This window comes from Alnus glutinosa, chromosome 11 (genome assembly GCF_958979055.1).
Source record: "Alnus glutinosa chromosome 11, dhAlnGlut1.1, whole genome shotgun sequence".
In the NCBI taxonomy this organism is placed as follows: Eukaryota; Viridiplantae; Streptophyta; class Magnoliopsida; order Fagales; family Betulaceae; genus Alnus; species Alnus glutinosa.
In genome coordinates, this window is record NC_084896.1 from 11160036 (window position 1) to 11185180 (window position 25145).

The 25145-nt window shown below is 37.5% G+C and overlaps 2 protein-coding genes across 3 annotated transcripts in view; both read right to left on the reverse strand.

The window, feature by feature from the left end:
• The window catches only part of LOC133882104 (RHOMBOID-like protein 10, chloroplastic), a 30275-nt gene extending 27034 nt beyond the window's left edge, over positions 1–3241 (reverse strand). Inside the window, exons 1-6 of the mRNA XM_062321207.1 lie at positions 3016–3241; positions 1617–1873; positions 1336–1390; positions 1155–1235; positions 972–1068; positions 820–887 (exon numbers count right to left, since the gene is read on the reverse strand). Coding sequence (XP_062177191.1) covers positions 820–887; positions 972–1068; positions 1155–1235; positions 1336–1390; positions 1617–1873; positions 3016–3183 — 726 coding nt within the window. The 5' untranslated portion in view covers positions 3184–3241. The remainder of the gene's footprint in view (positions 1–819; positions 888–971; positions 1069–1154; positions 1236–1335; positions 1391–1616; positions 1874–3015) is intronic.
• A 16722-nt stretch (positions 3242–19963) lies between these two features.
• Positions 19964–22483, reverse strand: LOC133882682 (E3 ubiquitin-protein ligase RING1-like). Of its 2 annotated transcripts, XM_062321887.1 has the most exons (4): positions 21475–22483; positions 20748–20783; positions 20479–20594; positions 20070–20194 (listed from the first exon to the last, which is right to left on the reverse strand). In XM_062321887.1, exons 1-3 carry the CDS (start codon positions 22331–22333, stop codon positions 20560–20562), a joined length of 930 nt encoding a protein of 309 aa, XP_062177871.1. In that variant the 5' UTR covers positions 22334–22483; the 3' UTR covers positions 20070–20194; positions 20479–20559. The 2 variants fall into 2 exon arrangements, with proteins under 2 accessions (XP_062177870.1, XP_062177871.1); XM_062321886.1 differs by lacking the exons at positions 20479–20594; positions 20748–20783 and having other exon boundaries at positions 19964–20194; positions 21475–22481.
• Positions 22484–25145: the final 2662 nt, after the last annotated feature.

Sequence of the window (25145 nt, forward strand, 5' to 3'; positions counted from 1 at the left end):
TTGAACTAAATCAACGTGAACCGGGCTAGAACACCACTGAACTTATCTTAATATGCACTGAATCGAAAGGGAAATCACTGAACCGGCAGGAATATGCTCTAAACCGGCTAGAAGACCACAGGGTCAACTGGATATGGGTCAACCCCATTAGAAACAGGGCTGACCTTTTCTTTTTTTTAGCCCAAACCAATCCACCAAACTGAGTCAATAAAACGAACGGAGGCCCAATCAACGAAGCCCATTCCACAAACCTGAGACCCAAATAGAGACTAAGCCAAGTGAGCCAAAACAAGAAAACAGCTGAGCCCAAACATCAGCCAAACATTAATACCACACGTAGCTTTCCCTATCCAGGATAGTGAATAGCAAGCACCAAGAACCAAACAGGGTCTTCCCTGTTCTAGTGTTCTTGGAGATGCCACCGATCCTTGTTTTCAGCAGCAACAACGATAACGACTACCACAAAACTTACCGGAAGGACCACTTGACACCAGTGAACACCACATACATCGTTGGAGACCATGAAAGTCGTTGATAAACACCACAGACTCCACCAGAACAGCCACCAAACACCAAAAATGGAATACAAAAAACATGGAGAAAACAAGGAAAAATTGCATTTTCAGCAATATATAGTTCTAAGTTCCTTATAATGGAAATCTTGGGGGCATGTGATTGTGTGACACTGAATCTCACTTTACTGGAGCATTTTCCTCTCAAAGGTTCTAATGTAATACAAATTTCTTTTATGGGCCATAAATTGAACTTCAAAAAAGCCAGGGTAATACTGTTTGCTAAAACAGAGTTCAAGAGACTTACTAATCCGAAGATTGCTCCTGAAGCACCAACTGCAGGCGCTTTGCAGAACCAATAACTTGTTGCAGAACCTGATTTTCTTGAAATTACTAAATCAGAATACTATTTTTGTAACCAATTTCATCAGCTAGTGCAGAGAGGTTATGAGCTGTTACTTGCAATTGCAGAGGCAAAGTAAACTGCAAGAAATCTCCTAGGGCCACTGATGTTCTCTGCACTAGGACCAATTGAATTCAAAGAATAACAGTTAACCTGAAAAGGACAATCTTTTTTCAGACCCAGAAATGGCACATAAGCCATTAAATGAGAAGTATCAAGCAGTAAGGTTCAAGCCAGACCATTAGGTGCCCAATGTTTGCATGCAAAAAGGATGACGTTGCCAGCCTCCACAATTGTCCTTTGTCAATGAAACTATTTATCTGTATCAACTCAAACTAATCAACAGAGTACAGAGACCACAAAATAGAAGTTTTGATATTAAAGAGAAAAATATGTTTATATTTTCATTTGCAGTATTACCTTAGCTCCCCATAATAACAGTTTTCCCTGTGTTGCAGTTTGTGCAATAAAAATTCTGTGCACATGATGTAACAAACAATAAGCTGTTTACTCGGGTGCATGCATCAGACACTTAGAAAGTATATATGTCTGCCTAAAAAATTGGGACGTAAAGGAGAATGGAAACAGAGAAGTTGTTGCACTGAATTATCATGTGTAGAACAAACTATTGAACTGCATCCATGAAGAATGCACCACATTAATATTATTCTTGTTTGACAAGACGAGACACTGATACTCACAAGACATTAACAGCAAGCAGAATATTGGTCCATCTTCTTCCATTGAATGAATTCCTACTGGTTATCTTCGAGTGAGGCGCCCCATCATTTCCAAAGTCCTTCCTAGTTTCTCCCCCATTAAAGAAAGAGAAACAAGCCAAATATGTGGATGCCATAGTATCTTTTGACAACTGAAGAAAATTAAACCCCTTGAATTGAAGGGCTTTTTGGCACCATACATCCTTCAATCTAGGCACGTGACCCAAACGAGAGAGTTTCTGTTCAATAAGAAATCAGATGGCAAAGAAAGAAATTTGACCTCAAACATATCTAGAGAATTGTACCCCACGCATCAATGTTGCATTGGGAACAACAAAATCCCCTAGATGCCACTCATTTTAATTATGATCTTTAATTAAAATCAAGCAAAGCAACTTCAAAGTTTAAATGCAACATTATCTCCATGATGATAGCATGTCTAACAACTCACAACATCAAATACTTGTAATGAAAATAAACCTTTTTCCTGAACGAAGGCATATTTTCGGTTTTTCAGTAAAGTCACAAGGATTCACACATAACTGACCCAGTAAAAATGAATTACAAAACCTATTAAATTTGAAAAGTGATAAAGCAAGGCTTGTTTAATATTCAGGTTGAAAAAGATATCCCTGGAAGGAATTACAGTTACAAAAAGTACACAAGATCCATAGACAATGTAGACATATCCGAGGCCATTAACTATTCTTCAACAGCCATCTAACTCATGCCTATCATGCATGCCAAATATAAAGTTTATTGGAGAGTTATCATGCATATATCATTATTAATTAAAAGTCTTATCATAGTTTTACGCCACAGGAATCTTGACTCTGTAGATTGAACAGTCAAGTCAAGATTGAACAGTCAAGGGTACCTCATCAACCTAATATTTCGCATGCATGGCATGACAAGAAACCTACTCCAATTAGCACCATTCAAAGTTGCACCTCACAAGAATGCTAAACAATTCATCGAAGAAACCATCCCAACATACTCAAAGTTTTATAATAGAAATATATCTCAAATTTTTCATGAAGACCCAAATTGGTGAAATGCTAATACCTCAACCTGCTATTTCCAGGAAAAAGAATGAAGACAAGGAAAATGCCAAAACTTGCTATAAAGAGTAAGCCATTTTCTAAGCATTACTGCATTGCCTGGTTACCCTCCTATATCCATACAACTAAACAAACACATAGATTTAGCATAACACACATCAAATTTGTTTTCTTTCTTGTACCAACTTCATTTTCATGGCTTACCCAGAAAACGAAAAGGGAAGAATTGAAGAGTTCAACCCAACAAAACCAACAGGATCGCAGTTTTAGTATTTTCTGAGTAACCAAATGGAAAATTGGCAAATTGAAAGAGAGAGTACCTTGAAGCAGCAATTAAGAAGCAACTCTAGGCGAAGGTGATGGCTGATACGGTGTCCGACGTGGAGAGAAGCCGCGGTGGCGACGAGATTAAGGGGTGTGGGCGAGAAGCCCACCTGCGACACGTTCAACCACTTCAGTTGTGGCAAAGCTGAACCCACCGTTTCCATCTCCCTCTCTCCAAGCTCCAAATACTACCTTGCCTGTGTGTCAGTTTCAACTGAGTCTAACATGTACATTTTAAACAAGTAGAATCAATGATAAATAATTAATTTGTCCCCGACGGTACCTCAATCGGCCGGGGACAATATCTCATGAAGCGGAGGTCATTAATTTGAATCCCTCGTATAGCGTAAACATATAAATAAATAATTAATTAATTCATCCCAAAAAAAACAACCAGTGATAAATAGTATTCATAATAAAAATAATAGTAATTGTATAATAAACGCATCTTTTGTGTTCATTCTCAAAGTTTTTAAAATTTTATTTTAATTACTCACCTTTTTCACGGGAATAATTGCATCATTGGTACATGAGGTTGGCCTAAATTACAAATCACTCCATATGGTTCAAAAAGTTCATGAAGAGTTCTTGTGATAAAATATAATTACAAACCAGTCACTGAACACGTTTTTCATTCACCAAGTTAACAGATTCTGTTAGCCATCCACGTCACACCCAATAAAAAGCCGATATATGTCTATTACAATAAAAAAAATATATAAAATGTTGATACTTGAAGATGTATAGCATTTGCACCCAACCAAATGAAAATTAAGAAGAACCAAATTCGCCGAAAATGTTGTATGGTTGGTCCTTTTGTTTCCTTTAATTGAATTTGGGACCATATGACATATTCGACCTCTAGAGACATATAAGATCATATCTTAACTTTATTTATGTTTCACACCATATGAGATTGTGTAACAAGCTCAACTTGAAGTTCACCATGTGGTTGACGCTCGCCTGTTGAGTACTAACGACACGTGTAGAGTACGTGGCAAGCTGACACAAGACTTGGCGGTGGAAGGAATAAACGCTGTCGTTTAGTTGCGTATAGTTTGTATTTCTATTTCTTTCTGTTAAGTGTTCCAATTGGGCGGGACTCGAGCATTTGTATATAAGGGCCAAGAGGCGAGAGACTAAGGCATTTAATAGGTTGTGAACTTTATTGAATTTGGAGGTTATTGGCTCCTCGAACTGCCATTGTTGCTCTGTAAATCCCTAGCTTGATCAATTCCAATTTCTTCTTCATCTCTCGATCTTTTCTCTCAATTCTCCATTCTCTTTTCTCTCCTTTCTCTCATAAAACAGTAACAGATCTTGAGGACTGTTACAAGTGGTATCAGAGACTCGATCCATTGTTCTTACTCTCGATTTCCTTTCATCGGCAATAACTCAGACAAGATCAGCTTCGGCTGAAGTTCGCGATCTGCAGGATGGTTTGCAAACCTTGCACGTGGTGATTTTGGGAGTTCAAGCGAATATGCGATAGAATCAATCGGATGTGCAATCTAGCATCCGATCTCAAGAGGAACTTCGACGAACGCAAGAGGAGATGTTCGGAATGCTCAAACGGCAGGAGGAGCAATTTCGATAGATTAATTTGCGCTTCAAGTTCATAGATCTGGAGCACACAAATGCTAATCCTGGACAAGGCGAAACCAGTAGAAACGGCGATCCAAAAGTTCAGACAAAGACTTTTGGAGGATATGTGTTTCAGACAAGGCCTTTGTGGCTTGATTTTCCTCGATTTGACGGCGAGGATCCGAAAAGTTGGTGCTATCGAGCTTCACAGTTTTTTGATTATTATTGTATATCTGATCCATAGTAATTTACAATCTCTAGCTAACATATGGAAGGAAAAGCACCGGTCTGGCTCCAGGAATTGTGTAACAGCAATAATCTGACCACATGGATTGAGTTTCTTAAAGCTCTCAAGACTAGGTTCGGTAGGGGTTCATATGATGATCCAATGGAATCTCTTGTTTCACCAAAACAAACTGGAAGTATAGACGAGTACAAATCACAGTTTGAATTGCTGGCTAATAGAGTAGTTGGATTGTTGGAGAATTTGAAGCTTAGTTGCTTCCTTAGAGGATTAAGTGAGGATATTAGGCTCCCTGTTAGGATGTTTAATCCTAGAACTATGACAGATGCCTATTCCTTAGCCAAAATTCAAGAGGAATTAATGTTGAATGCTAAGAAAACCACTAGAAATTCCTTGAGTAGCACTCAACTTCGGAATTCTAGTTTGGTTACAAGCTCTTACGAACCTAGGATGAGTCTACAAGGACCATCTAAATTGTTCCAGCGTGGTTTTATACCTGGACAAGCCAAAGGAGGGGATAACAGTAGGGCATTAGTGCCAGTGCAGAATATTTCCTTTACTCAAATGGAAGATAGAAGGAAGAGGGATCTTTGTTACTCCTGTGATGTTAAGTGGAGCAGGGGGCATGTATGTGAAGGCCCGAAACTATTTTTAATAGAGGAAGTAGAAAATAAGGAGATAGAAGAGGCGGATGAGGCTACCTTAATGGAGATTGTAGAAGAGGAACCGGAGATCTCTTTAAATGCTATCATTGGTACTCCTACACCTAAGACCATGAGAATTGTTGGATGGGTGAAAGGTCATCAAGTGATTGTGTTGATAGACTTGGGAAGTACACATAATTTTTTGGATGAGAATCTAGCTATAGTGTTATGAGTAAAACCGATTGGACAAGGAGTTATTAAGGTGAGAATTGCCAATGGACAGGAAGTTACTAGTCCGGGCAGGTGTAGTGACTTGTCATTAAGAATGCAGGGAACTGAATTTGTGGTAGGTTTGTATATCTTGCCTATGGCAGGATGTAATGTGGTGTTGGGTATTCAGTGGCTCAAGTTGTTGGGCCCGATTTTATGGGACTTTGCAACCTTGTCCATGGAATTTGTGTATGCTAGACAAAAGTGTGCGCTCAAGGGATTACAGCAAGGTAAACCTTGGGTTTTGGAGGGTGATGAGAACTTCAAGGTCTTTAGGCAGAGTGGTAAGGGAGTTTTTCTCCAACTCTTGGAAGCTGAGGCAGTGCCTTCCACCGAAGGGGTGCAAAATTGAAATCTTGAAGAATTGGCTAGCTTGGAGGAGCTATTGACCAGTTATGCTGATATCTTCATGGAACCAACGGAGCTGCCACCACAAAGAGCTCATGATCACTCAATTCCGTTGCAAGAGGGGGTGCAACTGGTGTCAATGAGACCATACAGATACCCCTTCTATCAAAAAGAAGAAATAGATAAGATTGTAAGAGAATTGCTTGCTACAGGGGTGATCAGGCCGAGTACTAATCCATTTTCCTCACCTGTTTTGTTGGTCCGCAAGTCAGATGGCTCGTGGAGAATTGTGCATGGATTATCGATCTCTCAACAAGGTCATCATCAAAGATAAGCTCCCCATGCCTATTGTGGATGAATTATTAGATGAGTTGTGGGGTTCTAAAATTTTTTCTAAGCTAGATTTGAGGTCCGGCTATCACCAAATCAGGGTGGTTGAGAAGGATATCCATAAAACGGCCTTCCGAACTCATGAGGGACACTATGAGTTCTTGGTTATGCCTTTTGGCTTAACTAATGCACCATCAACATTCCAAAGTTTGATGAACCATGTTTTCAAGCCATACTTAAGGAAATTCATCCTTGTTTTTTTTTTTTTTTTTTTTTTTTTTTTTTTTTTTTTATGACATTCTTATTTATAGCAAAGACTTCAAAACTCATCCATCTCACCTTTCACTTAACCTAGATTTTCTTAGGCTTAATAAGCTATTTGCTAAGAAGTCTAAGTGTAGATTTGCATGTCCTAAAGTAGACTACGTGGGCCATATTGTATCGGGAAATGGGGTAAGGGCTGATTTGGGAAAAATTCAAGCTATGGTGGAATGGCCCCTTCCTAAAACTATTAAGTCCCTAAGCGGGTTCTTAGGACTTACTGGTTATTATAGGAAGTTCATTAAACACTATGGTTCAATAGCTGCACCACTAACAACCATGCTTAAAAAGAATTCTTTTGAATGGATAGATGATGCCGAGGAGGCCTTCAATGTGTTGAAGAGATCTATGACACAAGCTCCTGTGCTGGCCTTGTCGAATTTGCTCAGTCCTTTGTCATTGAGTGTGATGCCAATGGGGTTGGAGTGGGAGCTGTGTTGATGCAGAACAACAAGCCAATTGCTTTCCTTAGCAAGGCCTTGAAGGGCAAGGCCATCCACATGTCTACTTATGAAAAAGAGCTCTTTGCTCTTGTCACTGCCATCCAAAAGTGGAGGCCCTATTTGCTTGGCCAGACCTTCATAGTCAAAACTAATCAACAAAGCCTTATGTTTTTGTTGGAGCAAAAGGTTGGGACTCCATTTCAGCAGAAATGGCTCACCAAACTATTGGGATGTAGTTTCCAAATGGAATACAAGAAGGGAACAAAAAATTGAGTAGCAGATGCTCTCTCTCGAAGGGAAGGCTGGGAAATGGAAGGAGATTTGAGTATCTCTCTCTTATCCATTCCCACCCCTACCTGGTTGACAGAGGTAAAGAGCCATTATTAGGAGGATGATGAAATGCAGGACCTCTTGGCTAAGTGGCACACTGGAAACTTGGATGTACATAATTATATTTTGAGAGATGGGCTGTTGTTTTACAAAGGTCACTTGATGTTGGGAGGAAATCAGCATCTCAAGACTTAAGTGCTCCAGTATGTTCACAGTGATCCCATGGCTAGTCATTCTGGCTATGAGAGGACTATGCAACGTGCCAAGAGAGATTTCTTCTAAAGGGGCATGAAGAAAGATTTAAAGAAATTTATTAGGGAATGTTCTGTATGTCAGCAGAATAAACATGGCAATAACCTCCCTGCTGGACTCCTTCAACCAATTCTTATACCAAATAGGATTTGGTCAGATATAAGTTTAGACTTTGTGGAAAGACTTCTTGTTTCTCAAGGCTACTCTGTGGTTTTTGTGGTTGTGGGCCGTCTCTCCAAATACAGCCACTTTATTCCTCTCTTGCATCCTTATACTGTAGCAAGAGTTGCTCGAGCCTTCATCCCTCATGTGTTCAAGTTGCATGGCATGCCCACATCCATAGTCTCGGATCGAGATGCCACTTTCACAAGTACATTTTGGAAAGAGCTTTCTGGACTGCAGGGAACCACCTTGTGTATGAGCACTAGCTACGATCCCTAATCAGATGGTCAGACAGAAATTGTGAACAAATGCCTTGAGAATTACCTCAGGTGCTTCACAAAAGACAGGCCAAAAACAGTGGCCTTCTTGGTTTCCATGGGATGAGTATCGGTATATTACTACCTGGCATGCTTCCATTCGGATGACACCTTTTGAGGTTGTGTATGGCACTCCGCCCAGTCGGCTTCTCACTTATGTATCGAGTGTTGGGGGTGAAGGCCAATTACAAAATCACAGCGAAAATTATTTACCCCTCTTTGTGCAAATTAAATAGTCAATTTAGCACCAAAAATATCAACTCACCCAAGAACAATGCAGAAAAATAAATCCAGCAACCACCACAAGCAAGACACCAAAATTTGTACGTGGAACACCCTTCGGTGTGAAGGGAAAAACCACGGGACCTACTCCAGTTAAAACTTCCACTATCAACAAAAATGGGCTTACAAATATTTTCTCTAGAACAATATCTAAAAGTTATCACTACATCAAGAATACACACATTCTTGGATTAAAATATAAATTAATCACTTCAAAAGTGGATTTCAACAAGAACAAAGAAAGGCCTCACCAAGTGGGGATGAACTGAGCAATTGGGGAGGAAGTCCAATGATCGACACCAGTCAATGCGTAGCCCTCATCGTCAGGAACAACATATTGAAATTTCATCAAAATCGGGCCATAAACGATCCTCCAATCTCTGACGGAAATAGCTAGGTGAGAAAACTCTATTGGTCTCTCTTCCCTCTCTGTTTTGGATGAAGCTCTCTCCCTCCCAAACTCTCTGTTTCTTTTTCTCCCTCACACAGCTGTAAAACCAACATGCCTTTCTTTTCTTTCTATTTTTTTTTCTTCTTCTTTGCTGGTCGCAAGTCACGCACAGTGCGTGACTTGCTTTGCTACCAGCATAATGGGTTGGTCCCCCATGTAGGAAGGACCACCCAACAAATCTCCCCCTCCCGACTACACGGGGGGGCTCCACCAAGCCCGCTTTCCTTCTGTAAATTTCAAGGTTTTGCATAGGCAACGTTTTTGTCATCATATCTAAACCATTATCATTAGTATGGATTTTTTCAATGTGCAACAATTTCTCATCCAACGCATCACGAATCCAATGATACCTAACATCAATATGTTTGGATCTTGAATGGAAGGTTGAATTCTTACTAAGATGGATGGTACTTTGACTGTCACAGTAAAGCAAATACCTCTCTTACTGTAAACTCAGTTCTTGTAAGAATTTTTTCATCCATAACAATTATTTGGCAGCTTCTGTGATAGGAATGTACTCAGCCTCTGTAGTAGACAAAGCAACACACTTCTGCAATCTGGATTGCCATGACATTGCTCCCCCTGAATAAGTAATCAGGTACCCTGAAGTAGACTTTCTGGAGTCAATATCACTGGCCATATCTGCATCTGTAAACCCATCAAGCACATGCTTACCGTTATCGAAGCACAAGCATACCCTCGAAGTACCTCTGAGATACCTGAGAATTCATTTCACAACTACCCAATGTTCTTTGTCGGGATTAGAAAGGAACCGACTTGCAACTCCAACAGAATGAGCGATATCAGGCCTCGTGCACACCATGGCATACATCAAGCTACCCACAGCTGAAGCATAAGGCACTTTCTTCATTTCTTCATTTTCTTTCTCACTTGTAAGACTTTGCTTTGAACTTAGCTTCAAATGACCTGCAAATGGAGAGCTCACTGGTTTTGCCTTGCTCATGTTGAACCTGTCTAATACCTTCTCAATATAACTCTCTTGTGATAGCCACAATCTTTCATTTTTCATGTCACGAGAGATCTTCATACCAAGAATCTGTCTTGCGGGTCCCAAGTCCTTCATAGCAAAGGACTTGCTCAACTCCTCCTTCAATCTGTCAATTTTACTAGTGTCACGACCAACTATCAACATGTCATCCACGTATAGCAAGAGAATAATAAATTCTCCATCTGAGAACTTCTTCACAAATACACAGTGATCAAAAGTAGTTCTGTCATACCCGTGCTCAACCATGAAGGAATCAAATTTCTTGTACCACTGTCTCAGTGCCTGCTTGAGTCCATACAAGCTCTTTTTCAACTGACGCACTAGATGTTCCTTGCCTCTAGTTGTAAACCCCTCTGGTTGCTCCATATATATTCCCTCCTCCAAGTCACCATGAAGGATAACAGTCTTTACATCGAGCTGTTCAATCTCCAAATTCATATTGGCAACTAGACTTAGAACAACTCTGATAGAAGACATCTTCACCATGGGTGAAAAAATTTCTTCAAAGTCAATACCCTTCTTCTGACTAAACCCCTTCACAACCAGCCGTGCCTTGGACCTTGGTTGTGATCTGTTTGGTTCAATCTTGCATCTGAACACCCATTTATTCTTGAGTGCTCTCTTGCCTTTAGGCAGTTCCACCAAATCATATGTGTGGTTCTCATGCAAGGATTTCATCTCTTCTTGCATGGCTTTTTGCCACTCATGTTTCTGGTTATGTAACATAGCCTCCTGATAACTTTCTGGCTCTCCCCCATCAGAAAATAACACATACTCATCAAATGAATATCTTCTGGAAGGTTGGCGCTCTCTAGTAGATCTCCTCAACTGAATCTCAGTAGATGGCTCTGAGGAAGCTTGCTTTAGGTGCTCTTCTGACTCCACATTATCAATTGCAGGCTCACCATTTCTACCAACTATGTCAACATGTTCTTCTTGTACATCTCTCCTATGTTCATCATGTGTCACACAAGGAGGAACAACTGGACCCAAATCAACACGTTCTTCACAGAGAGACTCTGGCTTTTTAGTATGTTCTATGTCTTCAATGGTTTGATCTTTAAAGAAAACAACATCTCTGCTCCGTAAGATTTTCTTAGAAACTGGATCCCAAAGTTTGTAACCAAACTCCTCATGTCCATAACCCAGGAAGATACACTGTTTAGCCTTGCTATTAAGCTTGGACCTCTCATCTCTAGGAACATGAGCAAATGCCCTACAGCCAAACACTCTCAAGTGCCCAAAAGAAACATCTTTCCCTATCCACACCCTTTGAGGAAAGTCACAATTCAAAGGAACTGACGGAGAAAGATTGATCAAGTCAACGGCGGTCTTCATTGCCTCACCCCAAAAGGATTTAGGCAATTTTGCATGAGAGAGCATACATCTCATTCTTTCACAAATAGTTCTGTTCATTCTCTTTGCTACGCCATTATGCTGCGAAGTCTTGGGCACAGTTTTCTCAAGCCCGATGCCATGGCTTTTGCAATACTCTTCAAAAGGACCTCTGTATTCACCACCATTATCTACTGAACACATTTCAACTGCCTCTCAGTATCTCTTTCAACCTTCTTGTGAAAGGCTTTGAACACATCCAACACTTGATCTTTAGCTTTCAAAGCAAAAACCCAACTTTTCTAGAGTAATCATCAATAAAGGTCACATAATAAAGTACACCACCAAGAGTTTTAGTGTTCATAGTGTAGACATCAATGTGAACAAAATCAAGAATATTAGTATCTCTTGATTGTGGGGATTTATGAAATGAAACTCTTCTTTGTTTTCCAACAAGACAATGAGTACATGGCATTAGTGACGTACCTTTGATATTAGGTAGGAGCTGCTTCTTGGCAAGAACTTGAAGTCCCTTCTCACTCATGTGACCAAGCCTCTTGTGCCATAGCTCAGTGGAAGTTTCATTCTCAACAACATTCACATTTCCTTTAACTAATCTTGCTTTAGTCTTGTAGAGAGTGTTAATCTTCTTTCCTCTGGCTAAAATAAGAGAACCCTTGCAAAGTTTCCATTGTCCACCTCCAAGGTAATTATGGTAGCCTTCATCATCAAGCTTCCCAATGGAAATCAAGCTAAAGCGTATTTCAAGAACATATCTGATATCTTTGAGAAGCAATTTGCACCCAATGCTGGTTTTTAACTGTAATCTCCCACGCCCATAATTTCACATTTTGCTTTGTTTCCCATCTTGACCCAACCAAAATTGCCACTGGTGTAGGAAGAGAAGAAATCTCTATGTGGCGTAATATGAAAGGAGGTTACCGTATCAACTACCCACATAGACTCATGATATGCGAGATTAACATAAGCATCTTCACAAACAACTAAATTATCACCATCAGATGCAACTACTGCAGTTCTTCACCTTTTTCTTTCAACTGTTCCCTTTTAAATTTTCTGCACTCTCTCTTCATATGCCCAGGCTTGCCACAGTGAAAACATTTTATCTCTTTTCTTCTCTTGGACTTTCCCCTTGACTTGTCACGATTGTCATCACCACAAAGTTTTCTACTTTTACTTCTCCCCCGCTTTTCTGTAACAAGTGCCTCTGTATGAGAAGAAATACCCTACTCTTTTCTTCTTGCCTCTTTATTGAACATGTTGTCTTTTACCATAAATATAGTCATCACACTGTTAGGAGCCGAATTGCTGAGTGACACTACCAAGGTTTCCCAACTGTCCGGCAAAGAACTCAACATAAGTAATGCTTGCACCTCATCATCTAGCACAAGTTTCATGGTAGACAACTCATTCAATAATCCCTGAAAATTACTCAAATACTCCATAACACTTTGCCCATCTTTGTACTTCAAATTCACAAGCCTTCTTATCATAAAGGCTTTGTTATGAGCAGTCCTTCGCTCATAAAGACTCTGTAACTTCAACCAAAGTAAGTAAGCATCAACTTTTTTGGCTACATGATAGAAGATACTTTGATCAACCCATTGCCTAATATGTCCGACGGCTTTCCTATTTAATTTCTTCCATTCATCATCGGTTTTGACATCCGGTTTAATCCCATTCAACTCAATAGGCTCAAACAATTCTTTACAGTACAAAATATCTTCCATCCTAGTCTTCCAAATTGAATAATTGGAAGCTGTGAGTTTAACCATGCTATTAGATGACTCCTTCATTTAATTACACAGCAATTTCACAACCAAAGCTTTGATACCACTTTCTTGGAGTGAAGGCCAATTACAAAATCACAGCGAAAATTATCTACCCCTCTTTGTACAAATTAAATAGTCAATCTAGCACCAAAAATATCAACTCACCCAAGAACAATGCAGAAAAATAAATACAGCAACCACCACAAGCAATACACCAAAATTTGTACGTGGAAAACTCTCCGGTGTGAAGGGAAAAACCACGGGACCTACTCCAGTTAAAACTTCCTTTATCAACAATAATGGGCTTACAAATATATTCTCTAGAACAATATCTAGAGGTTATCACTACATCAAGAATACACACATTCTTAGATTAAAACATAAATTCATCACTTCAAAAGTGAATTCCAACAAGAACAAAGAAAGGTCTCACCAAGTGGGGATGAACAACTGAGCAATTGGAGAGGAAGTCCAACGATCGACACCAGTCAATGCGTAACCCTTGTCATCAGGAACAACATATTGAAATTTCATCAAAATCGGACCATAAACGATCCTCCAATCTCTGACGGAAATAGCTAGGTGAGAAAACTCTATTTTTCTCTCTTCCCTCTTTGTTTTGGACGAAGCTCTCCCCTTCCTAAACTCTCTTTTTCTTTTTCTCCCTCACACTGCTGTATAACCAGCCTGCCTTTCTTTTCTTTCTATTTTTTTTTCTTCTTCTTTGATGATTGCAAGTCACGCACAGTGCGTGACTTGCTCTGTTACCAGCAGAATGGGTTGGTCCCCCACGTAGGAGGGACCACCCAACACCGGGCTCCACTACTGTTGAATCAGTAGATGCTTCACTTCGAGAAAGGACACAACTCCTTAGTCTTCTTCGCCACAACCTGCAGCAAGCTCAGCAGCGCATGAAGCGATATGTAGACCTGAGAAGGAGTGAGAGACAATTTGAAGTTGGCAAGGAAGTCTATCTTCGGCTGCAACCTTTCCGCCAAAATTTGGCGATGACTAAAAAGTCTCTGAAGTTAGCACCGAGGTTCTTTGGACCCTTTACAATCCTAAGGAAGATAGGATCAATGGCGTATGAATTAGACTTGCCTTCCTCATCCCGCATTCACCATGTGTTCCATGTGTCTTAGTTGAAGCTCAAACTGGGAACTTTAACCATAGCTACACCTGTCTTGCCACTTGTTAATGAGGCCGGAATCATTCAACCAGAGCTCGAAATAGTTCTCCTCCGTCGCAGCAGGCCCAAGAATAATCACCCTATCATTGAATTATTGATTCAGTGGACTGGGCAATCTCCAGATCAATGATGCGACCTAGGTCGAGTGCTACACTTTGAAGAATGCTTACCCCCACCTTGCCGGCAAAGTGTTCTAAGGAGAGGGTAATGTAACAAGCTCAGCTTGAAGTTCACCACGTGGCTGACGCTTGGTTGTTGAGTACTAACGACACGTGTGGAGTACGTGGCAAGTTGACGCAAGACTTGGCGGTGGAAGGAATAAACACTGTCGTTTAGTTACTTATAGTTTGTATTTCTGTTTCTTTCTGTTAAGTGTTCCAATTGGGCGGGACTTGAGCACTTGTATATAAGGGCCGAGAGGCGAGAGAATAAGGCATTCAATAGGTTGTGAACTAGATTGAATTTGGAGGTTATTGGCTCCTCGAACTGCCATTGTTGCTCTATAAATCCCTAGCTTGATCAATTCCAATTTCTTCTTCATCTTTTAATTCTCCATTCTCTTTTCTCTCATAAAATCAGTAACAGATCTTGAGGATTGTTACAAATAGGAATTTTTACAAATGTACAGGATTGCTAATTTGCAGCCAAAAGATACTCTTTACTAATGTAAAGATAAATTTGTTTTATCTTATTCGCTTAGAGGAAGAAACATTTGGCTCGTAGAAACGCGGTCATTTTCGAAGAGGACTTTACCCATCCCTCAAAGTTGGTAAAAAGGTGCAAAAGAGCCCTTCGAAGAATTTCAAAAGTTTTATACAAGAGACAAAGTCAAGACCGTGTGAACAACATGCAAAAGTTCGGGACAACCCAACTCAAAAGTATTGAAAGCTCTCCCTGCTAGTGTAGGTGGTAGCTCATCTCCAACAAGTTTCCATTTTAAGGTTGAGAATATTGTCACACCTAATAGGAAGCCGACTTGTGTCTATTATAATAAAAAAAATTATTATTATTATTATTATTTTAAAAAAAAATTACTGAAGGGGTGGCTGCCACCCCTAGGGGCTGGGGGATGGCATATATATATATATATATATATATATATATATATATATATTAAATCAGTCCCTTCAGTATTTTTTTTTTTTAAAAAAAACAAATATTTTTGTTTTATTTATTTATATTTTTATTAGATTTTTTTATTATAATGGACAGGTATCGGCTTCCTATTAGGTGTGCCGTGGCTGACTAATGGAATCTGTTAACTTGGTGGATGGAAAACGTGTTTAGGGACTGATTTGTAATTATAGTTTACCACAAGGACCTTCCATGTACTTTTTGAACGACAGGGAGCGATATGTAATTTAGGCAAATCTCATGGACCAATGGTTCAATTATCCCTTTTCACGGATTTAAAATGGGTTTTTAGCTGTGTTTTTCGTCTAATAAAGTGACTCTCATTGAGTCAAGTTAGTATTTTTTGCCATATCATATTAAAATAATACTTATTTATTTAATAATTAAATTTCTAAAAAAAATTAAAAAAAAAATAAAAAAGGAAAGAAAAGAAAAAAAGAGGAGTAGCTCAACCTAAAAAGAGAGGATCGGTTGAACTCTCGGTTGTAGAATGTTCAAATGATATTGTCCACAAATTAACAATAAGGAATTTTCCAAAGAAACTAAAGTTCTAAGGTTTGAATTGAGATAGGTTTTATAAATGGATTTAAAGAGGATTAAGTGAAAATTATGACTTTGGGTTTTGATGGTTTAAACCCCTGCTACTAATGCAACAATTTGCGACTACAATGCGACACATTTTGAGAATTGTAAACAAGGGAATAATCAAGTGCTGTAAGTCAATCTCCTTAAAAAACAATAAAATTATTTTCAAAAATAGTGTCCAGAGCCGACTGGAGCCTTAGGCGGCAACCTAAGGTCCCCAATTAAGAAACATTAGTGGAGATTTGTTTCCAACAATAAAAAAATAAGGACTTAATTACTGTCAATATTCTTTAATTAAGGCCCCGAATTATAGTAAAATGAAAGACATTAATATCATTGCATGAGATATGGGTTTTCTCTCTCTCTCTCTCTCCTACATGTGTTGTTTTAGTATACACAACGTTAAAAAATAGTGCATTTATGATTGGAGTTCAACGTTCATAATAGAGTGAAAAAAAAAATGTTAAGAAGATTAAAAGTCTCTAAATATTTTATTCAATTAGAAATTTCTCTCTTTATAAGTTTTCATTTTTTCTCTCAATTTCTCTATTCTAGTCTTATTCAAATTTGAATTCCTCTCTTCTTCTCAAATTTCATTATTTTCCCAATAACTGACTATTCAAGTCCTTAAAATCATCCTATACTTGATCAGTGATAAAAAAAGAAAAAAAAAAAGAAAAAGAAAAAGAAAAAGAAAAGGGTTAGTTACCAAAAACTCAATCAATCAATTGCATTAAATTTTTTTATTTGATTTTAGGAAATATTTTTACACTAATTTGCAAAAAAAAAAAAAAGTCTTAATCTTGAAGGTTTTCTCTAAAACATGATATCTATTATGATATTGATGACTTAGATTTATTTTTAGAACTAAAAGTTTGAAAGCAATTTTACAAATAAAAGAAAGTGCTCCAATTAACACATTAAGTTATATAAAAACACTTTATTCTTTTCTTAATGCAAGTATCGCTAATAGAATTTTATTGACAATACATGTTACAGTTGCTTCTGCATAAAGAAGTATTTTTAAAAATTAAAATTGATAAAGTCCTACCTAAGATTAACAATGTCACAAGAAAGATTAAATGGATTAGCCATATTATCAATTGAAAAGGAAATGTTAGAAAAATTTGAATATAAACAAAACAAATAGTCATTTTACATCAGCTCAAAAATTAACCTAAAGGGAAAAAATATAATTAGATTCAATAGGCATGTGACACTTTTCACACGACACTATTAATCACAATTGACTCCACTAAACAAATGTGATTGCAGTCTAATATGTGTTTTCAATTAATCAATTAATCTATGTGACATACTTATTACATATTAACCTTCTATAGAATCATTCCATCGTTGAACAAAGTTCATTCACTGTTACTTTGTTCAATACCTCATTTTCTTGATAACCTGATTTAATTACATGATTATCATTTTGTATCATGTGAGATTCAATCTCACTTTATACATATAAGTTTCAGTAAATCCCACTGAAATACTCAGGCACGAGCTTTAAAATAATCATTCACATTAAACCTACATTAAGGGAAATATTCCTTATCACTTTGTTCCTGACAAAGGATTTGTATTATTTCTTGAAGAGGGTATTCACACAATGCTATATGCGATTATCCAATGCAAAGAGATGTTGAACATGGAAAGATCTCGTTCATAGATACATCAAAGTAAACTAAACTTTACATCTAAGTTCACGATCTCAGAATTTAAAGTAATTGTTATAAGTCGTCGTGCATGTACATCATTCTTTAATACAATGTTAAAAGAATGATGACTCACGTGGTTCATTTGGTGCATGGCACTACCTTGTTCTTACACCAATAAAAAGTCCTTTGAAATTCTTTTCTAAAGAAGAGAAAGCAAAAGCTCATAAAGAGCATAGTTTTATAAGAAATACGTGGAATTCTCCAAATTGCTTTCAATTTGTCAATTAGTATATTACATATAGGGAAAAATATATATTAACCCCACAAATTACTACCCTTTCTCCGGATGGCACCTCGAACTACCACCACTTGCACTCCGACCCCCCAAACTACCACTTTCTGATTTTTTGGCTTCATCCGTCTATTTATACCGTTAATTTTAACAGAAATTGGCAAAAAACCCGAAAATACCCCTCCCTTAACTGTGAGAATTTCAAAGCGTAGGAGGGGAATTTTCGAAATTCTGTTTAGAATTGACGACATAAATGGACGGATGGGGCCAAAAAATCAGAAAGTGGTAGTTTGGAGGGCCAGAATCTAAGCATTGGTAGTTCAGAAGGCCATCCGAAAAAAGGGTGGTAGTTTGGGGGGCTTATATATATTTTTCCCTTACATATATAAAAAGTGAACCTAAACTTTGTTGCCAGTTGTTATTTCTTTTTCTAATTTTCTAGTTGCTATTTTAATTTGAAAAAGTTTGAAAGAATCCAAACCAGCATATCTGCGGCTAAAATTAAACCCTTAGTTGAAAATTCGCAACATAACAGACAGCCAAGATTCACATATCTGCCGAAAGAATTCTTTGTAGAAGTTTTTTTATACAACCTTCCTCTTTTGCTTTATTCTTACTCAATTTGTTATTGTTATCATAACATTTATTATTAATGCCATAAAAGGTTGTCATTTATAAGGACAAAACTTTATTTTTATTTTAGAGAGATAAATTCATATATGATAGATAGATTGAATAAATATCAAGTGAATAAATGAATGAAGTAAATGGATCTATAAATATAAAATTTTACATTATCGTTAATTCAATAATCAAAGAATTCACAACACTAAAAGGGATTGGACAGCTTGCTGAAAAAATGATAGAGATGAAAATGGGTTTTTTGTATCCATTGGTTTATTAATCGGTGACATTATCATTGATTCTACCAGTTGCAATATCTACTATATTAAAAGAGCATTTCAGCAATAAATATTGTTAAAAATTGTTTACTTAACCGAATGAAAAATCAATGGATGAATGATTATATGATTACATACATTAAGAATTATATATTCAAGTCTATCAGGAATGAAGAAATCATGTAACAATCTCAAAATATGAAGACTCGTCAAGGACAACTAAATACATTAACGCTAAGCGTGACAAAAAAATTAAGGTACATTTATATATTTTAAAAAATAATTATTGAATTGTTTATTTATTTCATTCTTTATATATATATTTTTTAAATTTTTAATCAATTTTTATTTAAATATATTTTTTAATTTTGACCCTCTTAAACTAAAATCCTGGCTCCACCACTTGCCACGACCCAAATAAATCTCACCAAGGATTGCATTAACACCATCATATCACTCTAGAAAAGGGAATAACTTCGCAAGGAAAGGGTCCAGAAGACTGTAACGCTAGGAAAGTAGAATTGCTTAACCCCAACGGGCAAGGGTGAGGCAAGTATGAAAAGCATTGAAAACCTCGTCACCAATCCAGCCGATAATCACTCCTCCCGACATAAAGGGATCATTCTATAGAAACTCCCAAGCAAAACACCAATTGGTAACCCATTCTGGAATAATAGTCTCTAATTACTCTTGCTTATTACATAATTTTATTATTCATTGTGCTTTGATTATTGGTATTCCATTTGTTATTTCATCATTTTGTTTACTGACTTCAGCATTGGAGGTGGTGCCACCGCCATCCCCCCTTTGCATGGTACGCCACATCTAATCTTTTGTCTGGTCTGTAGGATTTTGAGATCTCTGGCTGTCAAGCGTGACAACTGCATTAACATCACTAAAGGCTGTTTTTCCTTGCAGGCATTTCCGATCTATACTTTGGCATGCGGCCAACTATTGTAACAGATATGATGTTAGGTTTTTTTTTTTTTTTTTTTTTTTTTTTTTTTTTTTTTTTAATCTCAACTACTAAATTCTTATCTTTAAAATAATTGATGTGGGAAGGAGGATCTTATATTATAGTTACAGGTACGTATTTTGTACAGATATATATATATATATATGTACAGCCACATGGGACGCTATAGTGTTGGTCCCAATACAGGAGGGTAGGTTGATCAGATAACTCTTGAAAGATTACATATAAACTGGTTAATTACTGTTACAATTTCCAAAACCAAACCCATCAAGGTAATGAAGATCTCAAAGCATATATCGCCCCTTAGAAGAAAATTAACTGCAAGATTAGAGGGAGAAAGAAGTGTTATTATAGATTGAAGATAATTTGAATATATTTAACATTAATATATAGGTGGCAAATATTTGTATGTCACGCACAAATGAAAATATTGTTTAATTGAAATATATATTATATTCTAAATATCGAAAAAAAAAATTAAAAAAAAATTAGGATGATATAATTCTAAAATATTATATATTGACTTCCCCGCCCCTCAAATTCATGCGATTTAGTGGAATTTTCAACGAGTAAAGTTTTAGATATAGGCCATAACAACGTACCTGCTAAGCTTCGGGCTATCTTTAAAATAATTATCACAATCTATTTTTACCTTCCTTAGAAACAAATATTATTATACAAAGCTATAGAATGGGCCAAGAGCGCCACCAGGAGCTACCTGCAAGGAGACCAATGCTTTATACAATTTTTGACATGATTCATAAATTTAACATGAATTTAACACAAAATTAATGGGTTAGACTTAAAATGTCTGATCCGTTGAATTAAACAAGTCAAGTTAAGAATAATCTACATAATCTTATATCCATACCTCGACATGATCTGAACTTGACACTCGACATAATAGCTGGGAATTTTTTACACGACCCGCGAACTCGACAAAAACACAATATAAAATTAGCGGATTAGTGTCGAAGGGTCTTACCCGTTTAATTGAATGTATTAAAAAGAAATTTCACTTATAACCCCTGATCTTTCATCACTTTTGCAATTAAGTACTCAAATTAAGAAGTGTCGATTTATGGTATCTATTTTTTATTTTTATTTTTCAATTTCAACCATTCGTTAGAATTTTCTATTAAATTCTGTCAAAATTCTCAAAATAATCCTATGTTTTTTTTTTTAAAAAAAAAAAATTATAAAATTTTTCAAAGATTCAGGCATGTGTATTTTTACAAATTCCGTTAAATTCTGACCAACACTTAAATCCTTGCAATTTTTTTTTCTAAAAAAAAAAATGGTATTTTGAGAATTTTAATAGAATTTAACGAAAAATTCTAACGGATTGTTGAAATTGAAAAAAATTAAAAAATAAATACATTAAATTGACACTTTTCAAAGATTGAATGCTTAATTGTAAAAGTGATGAAAAGTCTAAAATTATAAATAAAAATTTTCCTCTATTAAATATTCAAGATTTATATAATTTTATGCATATGCTTATCCTAATCCAACACATTAATCTATATATTTGCCCCCCAAAGCAACATGTTTTTTTTACAAAAAAAAATAAGGGCGTGGATTCGAATGTTACGTACCCCTGTGAGAGCTAGTATCTCCAATATGAAGGCGGCGGTGTGTCCAATCTGAGAGTGCACGGAAAGGCCACAAAGACAACAGCTGACTCCACCACCAGGTCAGTCCGTTTGTCACGTCTTCAACTCGAAAATCTTCATCAATGGCGTCTTCAAGATCGTCGTTGTCGTCGCAAGAATTGTGTAACAGCTCGTAGCGGCAAACGGGACAAGTGTTGTGGATGCGCAGCCAAGGCACAATGCAATCTGAATGATAAAAATGCGCGCACGGCAGTTCCTTAACTTCCCCACCCACCTCAAACTCTTCCTTGCATACGGGGCAACTCGGGTCGTTATCCAAATGCATTCGCGTCAGTTTCACCATCGGCAAGCCTTCAATGACTGAAGCGGGCGTCGGCGGCGGCCCTCGCCGGTCATTCTGCACGGCCATCCCTTCTATGAAATCATTTAGCAGGTTATCGACCACGGCATCGCTTACAATATTTTCGGGTACTGGAGAAATGGGTGTTGGTGGCCGACGAGGAGGCGGTCCAACAAATTGGAGGGTGATCCAAGACTGTTGAACCGGTTCAGTTTCAGTTTCGGATACCCATTCAAAGGGGTCGAGCAGGATAGCCAAGGAGTCCAATAGCCGGGCGGCAGAGGAGCTTTCCCGGCCGGCGAGGTCAGTGATAAGCCTACGCCTTGATATGTCCAGCTCAAAGCGTAACTGATGGAAACAGTTGGGGCAAAAGATTTGATTTGAGTTTGCGGAGAGGCTCCTTACAGTGCGTCGGCAATTTTGACACCAGAAGTTATGGAAGCTTCTCATTCTTCGGGTTCCGGTAGCCGTGAGACGAGGCCGGCCACCGGTAAAAGACATAATAGTTGTTTTGGATCCCAATTCCAAAGGGAAATTGGTTTAATTAGTATTTTATAGGCGAGTTTTAATTATGAGGAGAGAGAGAGAGAGAGAGAGAGAGAGAGAAGGATGGCTTTAGCTTCCAGTTCCGGGCGGTGCAGAAAAGATTCTGTTTGTAAATTGTATTTGTTGGTTTCTTTTCTTCAACAGTTGTGTCTCCTCTTGACAAAGCAAAGGATGATTGGCAAGCGTTTCTGGTTTGCGATTATAAATAAATAGTACCAACTTACCCGCCAAGGAATTATTATTATTATTTTTAAGTTAAGTACTTGCCCGCCAAGGAAGTTAGTTCTGCTGGGTGGAGTTGACAATAAGTTTTTTTTTTTTTTTTTTTAATGGTTAATAACTTTTTGGGAATAATAACAATACCCTTAATATAAATTTAAAATTTTTAAAAGAAAAGTTCACGCATCCCACTCAAACGACCACTCAATTGACAACGTTTTTCTTAAAGTTTCAATTGTAACAATGTCCCTCAATACTACTAAAAAATTGTCTGTGTCTTCTAATAACAAAAATATCCTTAATAAAATAAAAAAAAATAAAAGAAAAACTTTTTTTTTTTTTAAAAAAAAAAACCCAGGGGTGGTTAAGCCAAATTGTGTAGTTCCTTCTTTATTGAAATTTATGTTTTTAGATTTAATTTTTAACACAATAAAAATTTTATTATTTTAAGGTGATTTGACAAAAGTGTTGATGTGACACTAACCGAGCGTTTGGAAATTAGACGGAAAAGAAACGGAGGGACCTATTTCAAATTCACGAAAATTCAAGTAAAGGAAATTGAAAATTAAAAAGTGAGTGAATGATTTTATGATGCGAGTTAGTTTCATCAGTTTTTGGGTAGACTAAAACCCCTTGTTGTCGTCCAATTATCCATCATTTCCAAGACATTCCTAGGTCTAATTTAAAGATCAGTATCTTATCTTTCCAACAAAAAAGGTTTTAGTAGAATGGTTTGGCTTCTCGGGAATATGCATTAAGATGGCTGTTTGTCCCCTTGTCTGCTGCATTAATTGATTATTGTTTTCTATCATTATTACTTATTTAACTACATTAAGTGTGAAAAATAAAAGACTTATAATTTACGGTGTGTGTATGTGTGTGTGTGAACAACGTGTAACAAAATATCAAAAGTGTAGAATTTAAATGAGACATATATTTTGTTAATGAAGTGAAAACTCAATTAATAGAAAAACTACTCTGGAGCAGCCAAACCCAGGAAATCCACTATTCAGAAGACAAAGTTAGTACAAAGACAGTGACACTCATATACTCATATGCAGCGATCGTATCTTGCACTCTGACACGTAACCCAACATGAATGCCTCCCAACTAAGTCACCGACTTGAAGGGGTCTTTAATGGGTTCTTTTACCTTAAGGCTCCTCCGTAAAATAGACTTCACACGAAACAGCAACAGCACACCGGCAACAGCTTGAGAGCTAGCAGATCTTCACAATATCTCCCTAAACATCCTCTTTAAGCTATAGAGAATTCAATACCGAATTTTGTAAAGAATATATGCCTAGAGGCCTCTATTTATAAGCTTAGAAGACCTAGAATGAGTCTGTCTCTGATTTCTCTAGGGAGCATCCAGACGGAAGCATTGAGCGTCCAGACGGTCAGCTGTGCAGCTGCCTTTCCATAATGCGCTTCATGTGTTTCCATATTAAGGCTATGTTCGGACGGTGTTGCCCTAGAGTCCGGACAGTTGCACTTTGTCTACACGTAATTGCCTTATCAAGGATCGTGTCCAGACGGTGTTGCCTTGGAGTCTGGACAGATGCAAAATGTATGCACACAATTTCCTTATCAAAGATCTTGGCATCTGGACGGTGTTACCCTGTCGTCCGGATGGGTGCAAACTGTCTTCCCACTCCATGTTTGCAAAGGAAAGCTGAATCTTCTAGAACTCTGAAGAGTGTCCAGACGTGTTGTCATGACGTCTAAACGGATGCAACCTGGAACTGTTCAAAAGCTTCTCGACACTGATGGGCGTCCAAACGCATGACTGGGCCGTCTGGGCGGAAACATAGGATCCGACTTTTCTGAGTTGGAATCTGCACAGAATCTTCCTTGAATACTTGAAATAGCTTTCTCTAGATACTTTGAAGATTCTAAAATATACGACATCCCTGTTTATGACAACAACATTACATAGTAGTGATTTTGTCAACAGAATGCAGCCAACAAAACTAACAAATTTCCCCTTTGGCCATTTTGGGACAAAAATCACTTAACCGGTTTTAAAAATATATTTCCGGTTCAAAAATAAAAATACTCTTCATTTTTATCTAAAAAGAACAAAAGGTAAACAGAGTATAGAAAAACCACAGTTATAAATTACTCCCCCTTAATGTCTCAACAGGACAAGGGTAAATAGAGTATATAAAATCCCATAGTAGCAAAATTACTAATGTTCAACAACAAGAATAAAAGTATATTGTCTCAACAAAACAACAAAAAATAAATCGAGTAAACAACACTCAATCCTCATCATAATGAGATGGATGATAGTGCTTGAGACACTCCTAGATTATAGATCTGACCTCCCGTTGAATAGAGATGACCTCCCGCTAAATAGAGCTCAAGGCACTCATAACCGAAGCAAAGATATCATCATGTGATGGAGGAGGTGGAGCAGTTTGAGAAGAAGAGGCTCATGTGGGTAGCTCAACCTGAACAGGAGGAGGCTGTGGAGCTTCTCCTTGACCTTCATGCTGCAACTGGGCATTAGACTTCATGAGAGTCTGACTACCAAGGGGGTCTTG